Below are 17,872 nucleotides of genomic sequence, written 5' to 3'. Positions count from 1 at the left end.
CTATCTTGTATCTCTTCAATCAGTTTTGTCTGAGCTGTTTCACAGTCTGACTATTAAACTTTCCACTGCTGATATTCATATGTTCATGCTCTGCTTTTTGAGGAGGAGGGAGAAACTCCTGAGCCCTCATGGCAGCGAGCAGAACCCAGCTGCTTAATCCTATTTCTCCATTGCTTTGGCCTCCAGATCTTCTGCCCAGACAGTCTGGTCTCCACCAGAACAACGATATGTTTTTGGCTATATGTTAATACAGTCTAGAAAGAGTCACTTTGAGGCTGCACATGAAGCTGGATGTCCTTGTTATAACACTCCTTTAAACAATTCCTACAGTGTTGAAATCATTACAAGGATGTACAAACAGGGGTAGTATTCAAAGTCTTCATGGTGTCTTAAAAGAGAATTTCAAGAAATGGGTCTGTAATTGTGTTGTGTTTGCCAGATACAGCACCAGAAAATGGGCAGTACAGCATCACTGGAATCAGTAGCATTAAAGCTCTTTTTATTTTCAGCTTGAAAGTGCACAGATAGCCTAATGCTGAGTCATGAAAGCCAAAGGGAACAGAGCTACAATTTAATCCCAATCTCCAGCTCCAACGAAGAAAAACTCTCCAGCTAGGATAGGAATGGGATATTTCAGTTGAAGCACATATCTACACCCACCTACAGGTTAGAGGTTTACTGTCATGTCCATCTTGTACCTGGGGAAAGTGGTTGATTATTTGACATGCTCACAGAGTCAGTAGTTTACGCTCTGAGGGGATCCCCTGTGATTCATCTATAAACAGGTATCTACAAATATCTAAGATGAATAAGTTTTTGGTGATGTGTGTTTCTGCCAATACAGGAGCCTAAACAACTCTCCTGAGCTGGACAGCTTTAATAAGGGGAAGGAAGACTAGGAAAGATAAATCCCAGCCTCATTTCAGAGTAGATCTCAGCAAGTTTTGACATCAAATCTAACCAAGACTAAACAGCCAGAGCAATCATGGGGGTGTATGCAACAGGCAACTTCATAAAGCTCTGATAAACAATCCCTGTGCAGGTTTCTGCTTCTAAAATGTTTGGTCCTTATGTATGGCACGTAGCAATGGAGAAATAATAACATCTTGAATATTTTAATGCTGCTTTCCTAACTGAATTGACATTATAAACCAAGTTTCTTGGAAAACACGATAAAGGGTAGGAATGATTTGAATGTCAGATGAGCCAAAGCCATAAAGATACTGCTCCAGACTTCATTAAATTCAATCAGAGCTCTGGTAGCTTCATGAGTGCTGACTCATAGATCAAATGTGTCTGTGAGTAGGCCCAAAGTTCAAAGGGTTTCTGCTGCAGTATTGTGACCAAACTGTTTCACCTTTTTAATCTCAAAGCCTCGCACTTGATTTTTAATTTTGTTTTTAAACAGGAATGATGTCTGGTGTAGCAATTCTTGAAAACCTCTGAAGATAAGCTGAACAACTTTGATTTTTTATGGAAATGTTCTCACAGTAGAGAAAAACTTACAAAGTCTTTACTTTATAAAATGATCATTTGAAATCAGATTAAAATATAGTTGTTACGTTCTTTATCATCATCTCAATGTAAGACTAGTACCTTTAATATAATTTTAATATAAAATCATTTTGACCAGCAAAGGTCCAGGTCCTTCAACATAAAAAAACCTCCTGTTTTCATTTTTTGAGATGTTTCAGCACAGGCTTAACTTTGAGCAAGCAACTTCACTAGCAGAGCTCATTCTCTTAATATCAAGCATATGCACAACAGTTTTCACAACCAGGGCCTAATTTCCAGAGGGGAATATTTCTGGCATGGAATTACAAGTAGTTTTAATTCTTACTTTGACATAGACCCACAGAGATGTACCTGTCTCACACTTATTCCAGGTCTATGAGCAAGTACATGGACCTGGTAAACCCAGTGTTTTCCCCCATAACTCTTATTTACTGTCCACCAGCTGTGCTGTAGGATTTTGGATTATTAATTACATTTGGTGGTTGTGACCTGCAATTCTGTAACATCATTACTTTTGTAAAGATGTTTGTGAGACACCTGCCTCGAAGATGCCAAACAGAGCAGAGCTGATTATTGTTATCAGCAGTGCCATTATCACTGAACATTGCTCAGGACAGCAGCAATTTTGGTAGCTGGGGGAAAGAAACGGGGAGGGGGGGGGAAAGCCTTTCTACTTATATTGTTATTATGCCTCAAACAGCTTAGACGATGCCTTTTTTGCATATAGAATAATTAAATGCTTCCCCCATCTCCATCTCAAGAGGAAACTCAACCTGACTGACCATCGATGTCTGGAGGTGGGGAATGGAAGGGGAGATCACGGGCACTAAGAATTCCCAGCCCCGGACGAAGCAGAGCACCGAACCCCCCCTTCCGCAGACCTTTGAGATGCAGCAGGTTGAGGACGCTGGTGCTCGTCCCCAGCAGCAGCGTCCGGCCTCCTTCTATCGTGACGTTATCGCCATCTCGCGGCTGGTGGCCAGCAGGCCAGCTGGAGTCCTCGTCCCACCGCCCGCAAAACCGGAGGGCAAGCTGGAAAGAAAAAGATCCAGAGAAGTTCAAAACTCACCCCCTTCCACCCTTCAAGGAGCCAACTTGCCCAGAGAAGTGCGGAGGAGATGCCAGTGCCACGTTGTCCGGCGTGGTTTTGGCATCTCCTCTGCCGTGCTCTGGGCAAGCTGGCTTCCAGAGGGAACCCTGTGTAAGGCAAAGCAATAGAGGGATTGGGGTTGGAGAAGTTCTTGGCCTTCAGAAATGCCTGCCACAATTCAGGGGTTGCCCCTTGTCTCATTCTGCTTCGGGGAATGAGGGGCTTTGCTGCAGGTCTGGCTGCGAAACGACCACAGGTTTGCCTGATATGTGTCTCTCTCTGCCTCTCAAAAAGCAGAACTGCACTGTTTTTTCCTGGCAATGTCATAAAAATAGCCTGAAGAGTTTGGAATTAAAACATCCTGCTAGACAGGCAGTATTTTGCTTCAGAGGATTTTTTTTCAAAGGCTCTGCTGCCACTCGCTCACATTGAGAGAGACATTCCTCCTTTCAAATACCTTTTTAGCTTTCTCAGCTTATCCAGTGTTATTATTGCCTCTGCTTTGATGGCTTGTACATCAGTTCCAAATAAAGCACTGAACAACTCAAGAACAGCAAAGAGACTGACTCACAACGAGCAATGGTAAAACGATGCCTGTGTGTTTCAAACCATGGCTCCTCCTCACCTCTAAACTTCAGGCATGCACTTTGCAGTGAAGGTTTCATAGAATCACAGAATGATTTGGGTTGGAAAGACCCCTAAAGATCATCTAGTTCCAACCCCCCTGCCAGTGGCAGGGACACCTTCCACTAGACCAGGTTGCTCAGGGTCCCATTTGGCCAATTTCTTGAGGAGTACGTGAGTATTTTTGTGTGCACAAGTGTGGACACAAACATCCATAACATATTATATGATCCCATATGTGAATTAGCAAGAACATCCTCAACTCATTCGAGGTGGAGGGGGAAACCAGACATGGAAATATTTGTAGTCCTCACCAAGTTGTGCTAATGTGAAACAGCAGTGGAAAGAATAACCTCAATGCTACAGCAAAATTACTCCATTTTCAAATTGAGCACATCATGTGCATTAAAGCTCTTGCTCTGGATCTGCAGAGGTTTAGGTGAATCAATACTGATGGTGTTATTCTTTTTTACTGTGCTTTTGTCAGTTTTAGCTTTATGTTCCTAGTGTTTTATACAACATTTCCAACAGCACTGTCCCTGAGCAACCTGTTCCAGAGGAAGGTGTCCCTGCCCATGGCAGGGGGTTGGAACAAGATGATCCATAAGGTACCTTCAAACTCAAACCATTCTAAAGTTCTATGTGTCTAATTATTTACACTAGGGAAGGGGTGATGGTTCCCTAGCAAAATGATACAACTGGTTGATGTCCATGCTGGGTGGATGCTGCTATTTTTTACCCTCTGACACATTTTGTGATTACCCTACAAAGGGAATTTATCTGGTTCAGTTCAGACTGAATCCTGGAACTACATTGACACACACACAGTGAAAACATCTAGGGAGTTAAATGTCTGGTATCAGAGGGAATGAACCACTTAATCATTACAGAAGTACAGATAAGCCTTCACACCTGTACACAACTGCTATAGAGAGTACAATTTCTACAATTTCTACAATTGCTAAGTATGATAGGACTAGTTTAATTTCATTAGTCGTAAACATATAATTATATATTTCAGAGATTTAGGGTGAAATTCCAGCTGAAAGGATAGATATCTTTATACACTTCCTTTGCAGAGAGGTTGTGAATTACTCTTCAGTGACAGTGCTTTGAACTAGATTGTATACCACATACACGGGTATACCACAGATTCACTGAAAAGCAGCTAGTTAAACTTGGTTTTGTCCCAGAGCAGGGGACAGAGGAGAGTACACTCCATGGAAAGGTGCATATTTCTCAGATACACTGCTTATCAAGCCAACTGTAGCACAGTATTACATATTCCATACCTTCCTGTCTGGCACAAACACTGCCAATACCACCAGCAAAACACTGCATGATGCAGTTAAAATGGTGGGATCCACCAGAAAATTTGGTTGAGAAAGCTTGTTGAATGTCTTAAAGTCACTCTGACATCACTCTAGTCACATAGAACCCTTCAGTTAATCCTAAGGGGAAAGCAAGACCATAAGGAATATACCAGGCTGCTCTTGTTAGCACCAAAAACTTAGGAAGCTGTTGATGGAAGCCTTGCAAGAGTTAAGAAGATTAAACTCTTCTTCATATTGTGATTTTTTCCAATGATGTTTCCCCTTTCTAAATATAAAACACTCTAATTCTTGATTTAAGCTTCTCTGCATACAATATCTGTGTTTAAGCTCTTGCTGAATTTCTGCTGTCATCTCTTAGAAGGTCCTGTATCCATTCAGTCCTACTAACACCCTCTGACATAAAAGCCTCAGTGCTCACCTCTGGCAGTATAACTGTAGAATCACGGAATGGTTTGGGTTGGAAGGGACCTTCAAGATCGCTTTGTTCCAACCCCCTTGCCTTGGGCAGGGACACCTTCCACTAGCCCAGGTTGCTCCAAGCCCTGTCCAACTTGGCCTTGGACACTTCCAGGGGTGGGACAGCCACAGCTTCTCTGGACAACCTGTGACAAGTCCTCACCACCCTCACAGCCAGCAATTCCTTCCCAATACACCATCTAACCCTGTCCTCTGGCAGTGGGAAGCCATTCCCTGTGTCCTGTCCCTCCAGGCCCTTGTTCAAAGTCTCTCTTCAGCTCTCTTGGTGATTCTTTAGGCACTGGAAGGGGCTCTCAGGTCTCCCCAGAGCCTTCTCTTCTCCAGGAGAACACCCCCAGCTCTCCCAGCCTGGCTCCAGAGCAGAGGGACTCCAGCCCTCAGAGCATCTCCATGGCCTCTGGAATGGCTCCAGCAGATCCACATCCTTCTTACATTGGGAGCCCCATTGTAAGAGCTGAATGCAGGACCCCTGCTGGAAAAGTATCTAACTTTCCTCATCTAGGAAACTAAGAACCATTAACCATCTTAAGAATGCAACTCATAAAATATACAAATATCGTGCATCAAGTGCCCTGTTATCAAGATGATGCATTTGTCCTCAGTAAGAAGCAGCCCCTACACCATCAACCTAAGCAAAGACAGATGTTTTTGCTCAAAAGAAAGTTTACTACCCAAAGAATGATTACATAGAGGGAGAAAATGGGTTGATTAAGGTCATAAAAGTATTTGCTGTTCCACTCGGTCCATACCCAAAGGTTTCCAGTGAAAAGATGCCTGGCCCAGTTCACTGCCATATGCACCACCTGCCTGCACATCCTTCATGTGATTTCTGATTTGTATTATTCCTTTTTTTTTTTTAAATAAAAGTAAACAGACAAACACCAGCTAAAAACAAAAGACCAAGAGCTGTTTATAATCACTTGTACCATCTTTGCACTATCATGGAGAGAATAGATCTAAAGAATCTTTCCCAAGAGGGAAAAGATGGTTTGTTCAAGGAATGCACTTTAAATTACCACAGCATGGAGGAATGTACAGAGGGGATAGAGGGAAGGCAGCTCTGTGGGGATTGAAAGACATCAAACAATATTATTTGGTGACCCTTCTCCTGCAATCCTACACTCTTCCCTAGGATGAAAGAACACATCCTTAAGACCCTTGAAAGAAGAAGGAGTGGTCTAATGCAAAGTTAGTGAAATGGCCATGTGCCCTCATTCACCAGTACATTTTCCTGGACCTTGTGAATCCCATGTGATTACTCTCCCTGTTTTCTGTGAGAAAAGCACAGTGCCATCTCCAACTGCAATGGAATTTTTCAGTTCCTTTTCTGAGTAGTGGTAGTGGTTATACCCAGTTCCCCTTAAGCAGCTCATGGTAAAATAACATGAACTAACACATAAACTAATTGCATATCTCTCATAAAGCAGGGTGGGTGACAGAGTCACAGCTCTGGAAACCCACACTCTCATCTGGCCCTTCTAGTTTCCCTCCTGTCTAGTCTAGTTGACCTGTTATCAATATAGGATTGGTTGTAGCCCACACTGACCCCACAGACACCAAATACCACCGTCTTTGTGTGTTGACATGGGGGACTTTGCTGCCCTGCAGTCTGAGCACACTCTCAGGGCCACTGGGATGGACCAACTCAGCTGAGAGCCCAAAGAAAAAAGATTGAGACAACCATTTCATCTCTCAAAGGACTGTATGGCCATGATCTAAACCTCTTCATCATGAAGAGACCTCAGCACCTTTTCCTCTGCCTGCAACTGAGCAGGATAAGAGTGTCTCCCTCACTGTTTTTTCATAGAAGAAAAACCTCATTCTTTTTCCATTTTTCCCCCTCTTTGGCACCCAGTATTTGACCTCTGGTGTTTAATTTAAACAGTTCTCAGTCAGACTGAGGAGCAGCAGCAGCTGCAAGCACCAGGGTCATGGCTGAGTGCCCATTCCACACGTGCTTGGTGAATGAACCAGGAGGAACCTGCAGAGCCAAGGAAAGCTGCGTGTCAGCCACTGGGCATTTTCCTCCTGTGTTTTTCCAGCTTCAGGAAAAATGACAGGAAGCTGGTAATTCAGGATGGGAGAAAGAGGAGCTGGCATAAAACAAACACTGAATGGTGAAGCTGGAGCTGGCTGGAGGCAGCTGCTGCAGTGAGGAGGCAGCTTCACACTCTGGCTTTAGAGTGTAACAGAGTTGGGAAGATGACTTGGAGGAAACAGAGCTTATGAGACCATAACACCTCTGCAGTCATGGGTGTCACTGTCAGAGCTCACACTTGAACATGGGTTATTTCAACTGGATTTAATAGGAGGAGTGAGACCACAAATATGCTGTGGTCCTGCAAGGTTTGTGAAAATCAGTAGCTAAATTGAGGCAAGAGACCTTTTCGATGCTTTTCCCAAGTAAACAAGTATAACATGAACTGAACACTTAAAATGGTCACCCAAACTGTGGCAGGATGGGTCCTCACATCACACATCCACGGTAAACCCACCCTGGCAACATTTCACATTTTGAATCCAGCACAGCAGACGACACTAACTCAGTAGGGAACCAAACGTGCAAAATATGGGCAGAAAGCACAGGTAGGTGGGGAATCACCAGCACTGGGAATCCCTAAGGAGCCAGTTCTTCATCCAGGGACATCAAAGAGCAGAAGGACCAGGGAGGGGATCTGACCTGAAAATTCAACAAGCAGAGTCCTGCAATACCTTTCCAGCTCTGACATCTATTTGGAGTGTGTCATGCACACACCGAATTGTATTTACGAGGAAAAGCTTCTTCACCCAGAGAGTAGCTGGGCACTGGAACAGGCTTCCCAGGGAAGTGGTCACAGCCACAAGCCTGACAGAGTTCAAGAAACATTTGGACAACACTCTGGGGCATGTGGTGGGATTGTTGTCCTGTGAAGGGCCTGGAGTTGGACTCGATGCTGGTGGGTCCCTTCAAACTCAGAATATTCCATGATTATACACACAACCACAAGGCCACACCTTGTGTAGCAGGCCCACAGCTTGTGTATAACACAGGTTAATTGTGGGGGGGTATCAACTCCTTCTCAGTTAGGTCTCCAAAACAAGGAATGAATTACGGAAAAGTGAAAAAACGTTCTCATGGCATGGAATAAATGATGCACAATCTCCTTGCAATTCAGCACGTTACATCCTTCCTCCCTGCTGCACCTTTTTTTTTCCATTTTCAGGCAGATTTCTCTCCATTTTATGTTTTTTAGCTGCTGCTGTTGTCAGCCAGCCTGGGGTTGCCTTTATGTCAGCCTTTGGGGACACAATCTCTCAGTATCACTTTCTCAGCTTGTGCCTGTGACTACCAAGGCTCAGAAACAGCAGCAGCCACTGCAACAAATGAATAAAGAACAGTGATACACTTGCATTCCCACACTGGCTGGCAAAAAATTCACAAATGGGAAGGATACCAAAATGCAAGGTTTGGGCTTAAAAGGGTTGAGAAACTCCTGTTTAGACAACGTCTAGGTAATTTGATCACACTTTGTGGTAACTTTACAATTTGTTTAATTAACTGGGGTTTGTTTAGAGCACAGTCCTGAAAAAGGACTGCAACAACTGTTAGAGACACCAAGACAAGATCTTTATCCTCTGGCCAGAAAACAAAGACATTTTAAAATAAAACCAATAAAAAGTGATATAGTTAAACACAGTCTCTGCTTCCTGCTGTGCTCAATATTTTCCCTTATTCCCTAGAAATTAGGAAGAAATTCTTTACTGTGAGGCCCTGGCACAGGCTGCCCAGAGAAGCTGTGGCTGCTCCATCCCTATAAGTGTCCAAGGCCATGTTGGATGGGTCTTGGAGCAACCTTGGTCTAGTGGAAGTTGTTTCTGCCCGTGGTAGGGGAGTTGGAACGAGATGCTCTTTGAGGTCACTTCCAACCCAATCCAGTCTCTGATTCCAGGATTCCGGGTTGTGGGTTCCAGGTGAGGATTACCTGGAGGGAAACCTGAAATCAGCAGGGGTTTCCCACCAACTTCACCCCTGGAGCCAGATTTATTCTTTCCCCCAGACACATCCTACAGGACACAGAGCACAGTGTGGCTCCCGCGATCTCCAGCAGGAGGAATGTTCATTCCTCCGGGAGTGCACGGCCAGGAACGAGCAAAGGTTTGGAGCGGGCGCCGACAAAGCCAAGATTGACACCCACGAGGGCAGCCTTTCCTTGGTGCTGACAGATTGCCATTTAACCAGCAAGTTCCGAGAGCAAGTGTTCCTGTCCTCAGTCACCACGGAGAGACAAGGTTAACATTTCAAGTGATGGAGTGCAGCGGATATTTCCCCACGCCACAGACCCAGGACTCCACACCACATTTGAAAACACTTTAATTTCAGTGATGGATACGGGGAGCTCACTTGCCAGGCTGTGAACTCTTGACAGCTCCTCAGTTTAATACATCAGGAAAAGATTTACACCCCCTCACCCAACTCCCATCCACCTGAAGGAAAGAAAAACGTATATTTGGAGGAGACAAAAGAGGAGGGGAGGTATTTTATTACGCTAGATGTCTTTTACAAGGGAAGTATTTTCAGCCATCTGCTCTAATTATTCCTCCTGTATTGGCCACCATCTTCATGCAACAATAGAAATAATTATCTCCTCAAGGGTAGAAAAAAATATTTACAGAAACAAACAAAAGTTGATTATTTTTAGCTCCTAGGGAAAAAAGAAACAAGCTACTTCTTAATGAAGGAGCAATTAGGAAGGTGGGTAGAACATCTATAATTAAACCAGACAAATTGGTGCAGGCTCCTCCCTCCTACACACACTTGAAAAGGATGCAAATGCATGTTATTTGCTACAGTCAGTGGAGTTAACAAGGAAAACACTGCCCAGTGCTCAAAGAAGCTAAACCTGTCTCTTGGCATCACCATCTGTCTTTCCTGCCTGTCACACCTCTAACCCTTTGACAAATTAGCTGAAAAATGCTCACCACAGCCATAAAATTATAGAATTTCAATTGGCATGGGTAGGTCTTCCTCTGTATAACCAGTATCCCTGAGCCAAGAATCCTAGGGCACTCTCTCATCCTGCTGCTGTAAGAAGAGTCTTCTGCCTGCACTTCACAGCTCAGTGTAAAAAATGTGCTTTTTTCTACATAAACCAAAACCAAAAGAGGAATTTTGCAACAATCTTTTAATTCCCAGCACTGAATAAGAATTTTGCTAACAGAGAGAATAAAGGCATACATGCAGCTTCATTGGAAAGATGGAATGGGGTCATCCCAAAGAGAACAGAAAATACCTTACATTGTGCAAAAAGTATAAACATCTAGAAAAAATATCCTCTCTACCAGCAGCACAGTGCAACATCTTACTTTGTAGACAAATATATGGATTTAGAGTGCCACATGGAAATAAATATGATTTAACTGGCTGTGCTATGAAATCAATGAATAGATAGACTGAAGCTGGTCAAGGAACAGGCTGCCCAGTGAAGTGGTGGAATTGTTATCCCTGGAAGTGTTCAAAAAGCACGTAGATGTGGCACCTGGGGACATGGGTTAGTGGTGGACCTGGCAGTGCTGGGTTAATGGTTGGACTCTATGATCTTGGAGGTCATTTCCAACCTAAATGATTCCATGATTTTTAAGGCTAATAATGAATGCAGAGATTCCCAAGTCTCCAAGTAGTCTTAGGAGAGAGGGTACAACATTCATTACAGGAGCACACCAAACAACTACCAGGAAAGAGCTGCAAACCAGCACACTGTGAACCCTTCTTTGCCCAGGAAACTTCCCTCCCAATCCAAAAAGGCCAATTTCCACTACAGAAAAACAAACAAGCCAGACTGAGTTATCATTTTTTTGCAGGGTTTCTCTTACTCGTGCAGCAATTCCAGAGAAGTTGCCTTCAAATATTTAAGTAGCCTGTACTGAGTTTCTTTGGAAATCAGAGTGCCAAAGCAGTCTAGTGGATGTTACAATGTGCTCAGCAACCCCTTAAAGGACTTTCATCCACGTGCACATCACTACAGAACTCCAGCTTTGCCATTGATTGAGGCAATTCCAAGCTGGATGTGAGAGAGCAGAAAGTGAAAGGAGAACCTCTGGAGAAGTTTGCAATGGAAAAATATACTTCCATCCTCTTAGCAAAAGCACCACATTCACCTTTATAATTTCTGTTTAATAGAATATCCTGAGTCAGGAGGGACCTACAAGGATCATCAGTCCAACTCCTGGCCCTGCTCAGCACTCCCCAATAATCCCACCCTGTCCCTGAGAGCATTGTCCAAACGCTCCTTGAGCTCTGTCAGCCTTGGTGCTGTGACCACTGCCCTGGGGAGCCTGTTCAGTGTCTGACTCTGGGAAAAGAACCTTTTCCTGATATCCAACTTAAACCTCCCCCAAGGTTCTGGTACCATCTGGGAAATCCTTTGAAAGAAAAATGTGGCAAAACAGGGATCTTGTTTCAACTTTCCCGATTTCTCCTGATCTTCCCTCAAAGATGGGACAGTCTCTTAGCTTCCAGGATTTCATCAGCTTTAGACCTTGAGAAATTCCTCACCCACTTCAATTCCATGTGATGATGGCCCTGAAAATAACATGATCTGATCGCTGAGGTCCTTCTTTTCTGAGTGCCAGAGTTACAACAGTCCCTGTTGTCAGTTTACCACTGAGTTAATAGGGTTGTGGTTTTTAGATGTTGGTACAAAATGCCTTAACAAAACAGTGATGAATTTTACTAATGATCCAAAGATGTGAATGGAAGATGTCCCTTAAATTCATGTCATAGCTGAGACCACCCCTGGGTAACCCTGCTGAGCATACACTGGTGGGCAAACTGGGCAACAAAGGTAAATAGATAATGGGACCATCTTCTTCTAGTTTCTGAAATAAATGTTTTAAAAAAAATGGCAGGAATGGTTGTACTTGAATCACAAATCACTAAGGAATTAGTCTTACACATATTAAAACAAACAAACAAACAAACAAACAAAACCACCCCCAAAAACAACCAGAAGGAGAAAAGATATGCAGAGAACAATACACTGTGAAAAAAAAAAAGAATAATTTATGCCAAAAGACAACATTATTCCAAAGAAGACTGGAAGTAACTGTAGCTATGAATAAGCCAGGGTTGGAAATGATCAGAATGCTTCTGACCATCCATGCACTGAGAGTTTGTAACAGGTTTCCAGAGGAGGTAGGAGATCAAACTCAGTTTTCCCTTACGAATTAACATGCTTGAAATGATTGCCTGGGATAGAGCAAGCCTGGAACATAACCCAACAAACCATTTCCAAGCCCACCAGATGATATTTTTATTCCTATCTGCATTATCTGCTGCTGTGTAACTTCTCTTTACTCCTTACTCCAGCTTTAAAATGTAGGTGGTATTATCCTACTTAAGAGGGCCACATAACAGATCCTTAATTAAAGCCTCCTACAAACATTGAAACAACCAGGATCAGGGCTGGGCATGTGGCTGGACATGAAGTGCACTAGCCAATATCCCTATTTTTAATTGAGACTGGCTGTACCCTGACTTGGAAAAATAATCTTTTCTCTTTTTTTTCTTATTCATTTTAATTTTAGTTGTCCTAAAGGAATCTTTCCAGCTTCAGCTGAGTTACACAGGCACAAGAAGGGCAGAATCTGGCTAGGCATGTTCTCCGTGGGACTGATGAATGACCCCAGTCTCTCCCCAACTATTACAGGATAAATCTGTTTACACACAAAAAATTGACCTGGGCTGGTAAGGTGGGACTAGAACCGGGAAACTGGCACGTCCCAGAGGTAAAAATGCATTTGCAGCCAACAGCATTAGTAACTCAAGACCATAAACAAGCCACAGTGTCATTAATTACTCAGACAGGGGCAGCCACAGAAGCAGTGAGAAGACCCAAAAGCCAACTGTAAATAGTTCATCGAGCTGATTAGTTCGGAAAAAAAATGAGTGGGCAGTTTTGGAGGTCAAAGCCCATGGCACAAGTCAGTCTCAGGCCAATTTGCAACTGGACTGTGGCATGAGAAACAGCTTAATTCTTGTAAACAAAAAATGAAGAAAAAAATCCCAAACATAAAACTAGCAAAACCTCTCAAAAAAACAACAACCAAAAAAAAAAAAAAGAAAAAAAAGGCTTTTCCAGCAGGGGAGTAATCAACTGCAATTTCCAGGCACAGAAGGTAAAGTTCTTTGCACCAGAGGTATTTAATTAAGGACATGGAGGATTAGTTAGATCTGATGGTGCTTTCATAGGGAGGGCACTGAAAAGACACTGCCATTGTTGGGGGTTGAATATCCCATGTGTAGCTCGAGTCATCTTCCTACACACAGGCAACAAAGCTCCCCCAAATTCAAGGTAAAATACCAAGCACTGGAGGGATATGAACACTATTAATCCACTCCATAATTAAACAAACCATGAGACCCCTGGGAAGATCCTCGTCTATTTACCGCACTCACGCGGGTACCAAAGTGCTGCTTTTGTGTCTCTCGGGTTCTTTTGAGGGTTACACTGGTAGTTCAATCCTAAAATCAGAAATCTCAACTTCAAATATTGCGGAAAACACCGCGGAAGCAGAGGAAATGTCTTGGAGCACATGAAGAACCCTGCTCCACAAAATGCAGTTTTTCTGTGTGGTGACTCCTGCTTAATTCACAAGAATCTTCTCTTATGTTCATTTATGGTCTGATATTCAGAGATGGATTTTTTCAGTGGAAACTATCCCAGTGCAGAGTTTTAAGTCCAACTAGACTGAAAATCCTATGTGTGTAAATACACTGGGGAATTCATTGCAACCTTCCAGTTTGGATCCAACACAACTGCTTTTCCCTTTCCAGAGCACAGTTGAAGAGCACATATAATTTAGACATCTCCCTAAACCAGTGATTTCTCAAACGATGGAGGGTTTCTGAGACAAATTAAAAACAGCAATTTAATGGTAATGAGAAAATTGCAACATCAAGTTGTTTACACAAGCAGGATCACCAAGCCTGGTGACTGTGTCAGCCTCTGCAGTGCTCACTGTGCAAATATTGTCTCACAATTGAATGATCTTGAGTTACACTGACTAATCTGAGAGCAAACATTGCAAATGCAAAGATTAGCTTAACAATTTTCTAACCACCTGCAGGAAAAGAAATCAAATTATGTGATTATGTGCCAGCAAGAAGGATTTCTGAATGGGCACTACAGTAAATGGAGTGGGAAGAATGGGGCTGGTCCACCCCAGTAGCGTCAGTGAAAGTTGATGATGGGTTTTTTGGATAAGGCAGAAAGATAAACAGAATCACAAAGTGTTTGTGTAGAAAAGGACAAAAGGACCTCTGTAGATCATCTAGTTCAATCCTCCTGCTAAGACAGGATCACCTGAAACAGGTGACACTGGAACACAGCCAGGTGGGTTTGGAATGTCTCCAGAGAGGGAGGCTCCAAGACCACCCTCAGCAGCCTGTTCCAGTGCCCTGCCACCCTCAAGGTAAAGAAGTTCTTCCTCATGTTGAGGTGGAACTTTTGGTGGTTTAGAACCCTTTGTAAGAGGCCCAAAAACAGCTGAGAAGGTCAGGGCACTGGTGTGGGATCCAACCCCTTTAAGACAGCTCCAATGGGAATATGGGGAATACAAACCATCTCAGCTGCAAGCCTGGCCTGAAGGGGGTTTGCAGTGATTTACCAGGCAAAGTCTGGGAAGTGCTGTGAAGAGGAAAAACACTGTGTGTAGACTACAACTTGGTATGTCCTATGCATAAAATAAAGCAGAAAGAGAGCAAAACCACACAATCCAAGGATAAACATTTTTACTGCCTTGGTGCATCCACATCTCCACAGCCAAAGCAGCAGGGCCATTGAAGTGACAGCTACTGGGCACAACCATCAACCCAGGATGGGATGTGATACAGACCAGCAGTGTCCAAAGTTACCCCTCCCCAAAATCTGCACCCTTACTCCAGTGCATGTCCTGAGTAGGGATAGAGAAGTTACTAAAGTCTTCACTTCATCTGTCTGAAGGGAAGTCCTGAAGGAGATTAGAGGTTAGAAATTATCTTTTTCAACCTTAATGGTTCTGTGATTCTCTGATTCTGACTGCCTTATAACATTTTAGTTGTAACCATCACCATCAGCACTTGGAGCCAGGGTCTGCCATCTAGCTACTGAAAACAACACAGATAACTTGAGGGAAACAGTGTAGAAGAGGGTGTTCTTAACAGCAGGGTGGTGCAACCCTCAGGTCAGAATCTGTCCCCCAAAGCTGCATCTGCATCACAGGGATAACAGCAAGTGTAACATGAGTGTAAAGGGCTTGGCCAGCAGCAAGAGTCACAGTCAGTTCTCTGAGGTGCATCATAAGAATGGGAATGGTTTGGGTTAGAAGAGACCTTAAAGATCATCTCATTCCAATCCCCTTCCGTGAACTGGGACACCTTCCACTATCCCAGGTTGCTCCAAGCAACATCCAACATGGTCTTGGACATTTACAGGGATGGGGTAGCCATAACCTCTCTGGACAACCTATTCCAGGGCCTCACCACCCTCACGGGGAAGAATTTCTTCCTACTATCTAATCTAAACCTACTCTATTTCAGTTGGAAGCCATTCCCCCTCATCCTGTCACTCCATGCCCGTGTGAAAAGTCCCTCTCCAGCCTTTCTGTAAGACCCCTTTAGGTACTGAAAGGATCATTTCCCCTTGCTTATGTTGTACTACAGGGATGAAGGATCTGGGTCTCCCAGCAACTACTGAGACCATCCTGCTCCTGCAGAAGTGTGTGGCAGTGACCAGCAGTGCTGGTGTCAGACTTCTGCAGTGGAGAGAACCCTGAACCTGCCCCTCAGGTAGAGAGTTTCCCCCTGCACAGCTGTTATTTCAGTAATGTGAGCTTTTTAAACAGCTCAGCCCAATCTGCGAGCTTTCAGAGCCCGCTTTCAAACCCAATGTCCTGTTTAGTTTTAGCACATCAACAACATGCTGCCTTAGCCTATCTGTGTGCATTATCTGCTGCCATAATGTATCATGGACTGAACTACAGCATCATTACAGGTAAGTGCTCAGGTTTAAATGCAAACATAATTGCATAATGTGGTACAGCCAGGAAGAATAATGCAGGAAATAGAGCCAGCTCCATCTGATAGTGCAATCTGACTGGAACGCCGGCCGTTCGGATCAAAGGCACAGCCCAGACGGGGCAACCAAGAATAAAAGTGCTTTGTGGTATCTTTATTGTCATCTTCAAAAACACTTATCTGCCACAAAGGTAAAAAGGTGAAGATGGGACTCATACAGAAAAGGTCACATAAGCAATAGGGTAACACTGGGTTAGGAGGGTTAGGAAGATGTCACGCCTTAGCAAAGGCTACCTTTACACTGTCACTCCAAGCTGAATTTGGCAATTCCTAATGGGAATCTGAGCATTAAGTGGCATTTAGAAGACTGGGAATACCCATTTCCCTGCAGTCAGGGGTGTCAGTTTAATTGTGATAAATCCAGATGAAGTCTCAGACCCTACTGTGCAAGGAGCTGCACAAACAAGGGAGAACATTCCTGACGCAAGACGCCTTCCACATGAGAACATGTCTGCAGCAGATATGTACACTTTAGTACATTTATTTTATATAGCTAAAAATAGAACGGATTCTCAGTGGAACAGTGCTTCCATCTATTTAATTTATTTTCTTGTTTCGGTAGTTTGAGCTCACAGTGTCAGCAGGGGTGCAGATAGCACCGCAACACGAGTCAGATGGCAGCTGAAGTCAATTTAGTGCACTATGTACTGAATGAGAATGCCTCTGCTGGAGAGAGCATCACACACATCATGGGACAGTAGCCACTCTTGTAATTTCAAGAGGTTTTAGCCCAAACTTCATTCAAACCAGACAACAAGATGAGAGTTAGCGTGAGAGACAACAGCTCGACCAACACACTTCACTCTGAACTGAGGACCCTTGGAGCTGAAAGCACAAACTGCTACTGTTTGAGCTGTAAAGCCACTCCTCTGTCTCAAAGGGCTATGACAGCTCATCTTTGTTGGAAATGCAGATCCCTTGCAATAATGTGCACTCCATGGCTTTCGCTGCTGCCCTGCCACATTTGTCTGTCCTTAAATCTATTGTCAGGATGTAAAATCCAGGGCCTCTTTACCCAAAAATCCCTGATGGCGCATCCTTAACCCAGTATCTGAATGCACTCAAGTGCTAAGGGATGCAGATGTGTGCCTGGTACCATATTCCAAAGGAGGATTTAATTTTGGGAAGAGATGGGCACTGTAGTAGTGCACATACCCAAATGAGGATGTATGTCCAGAAGGAGGATGTGCCTCGGTCCAAACACAAAAAGCCCCATCCACTGCTAGCTTGGACCACTTGGAGGAACTTTCCCAAAATTGTTACCCCATTGTACCTGCCTTCGAGTCCCTCAGGTATCTGGTAGTCCAGAAACTGCCTTTTCCAGACCTGAAAATGAACACTGGCTTGGGGCCATGCCAGTGGCCAGCATTTGCAGTCCTTTCTGCATGGAAAATCCCAATTTCTGCAACATTCCCTGGGCAATCACAACTTTAAAGCCACGTTTTTACCTCCAGTGGTTCCATTCCCTGATGCACCCCCATAGGACTCCCAAAAAGTCACTGCAGAGCAACATGGACTGCCCAACTTCTTCTGAAACTGTTCATTTCAGGGTATCACAGAATCATAGGATGGTTTGGGTTGGAAGGGACCTTAAAGACCATCTCATTCCAACCCCTTTCACAGACAGAGACACCTTGCATATCCCAGGCTGCTCCAAGCCCCATCCAACCTGGCATTTTAACACTTCCAGGGATGGGGCAGCCTCAGCTTTTCTGGGTAACCCCAGGGCCTCACCACTCT

General features: G+C 43.9%; 1 protein-coding gene across 1 annotated transcript in view; it reads right to left on the bottom strand.

The window, feature by feature from the left end:
* Window positions 1-17,872, bottom strand: part of PKHD1 (PKHD1 ciliary IPT domain containing fibrocystin/polyductin) — a 256,328-nt gene that overhangs the window by 167,981 nt on the left and 70,475 nt on the right. The window contains exon 36 of the mRNA XM_018088733.3: window positions 2,397-2,547. Within this exon, the coding sequence (XP_017944222.3) occupies window positions 2,397-2,547 (151 nt within the window). The remainder of the gene's footprint in view (window positions 1-2,396; window positions 2,548-17,872) is intronic.

Source organism: Manacus vitellinus, unplaced genomic scaffold (assembly GCF_001715985.3).
Source record: "Manacus vitellinus isolate BGI_N305 unplaced genomic scaffold, ASM171598v3 scaffold_11_pilon, whole genome shotgun sequence".
Classification (NCBI taxonomy): Eukaryota; Metazoa; Chordata; class Aves; order Passeriformes; family Pipridae; genus Manacus; species Manacus vitellinus.
Note: the sequence above shows the minus strand (reverse complement) of the source record. Positions and strands in the feature narration are given on the sequence as shown.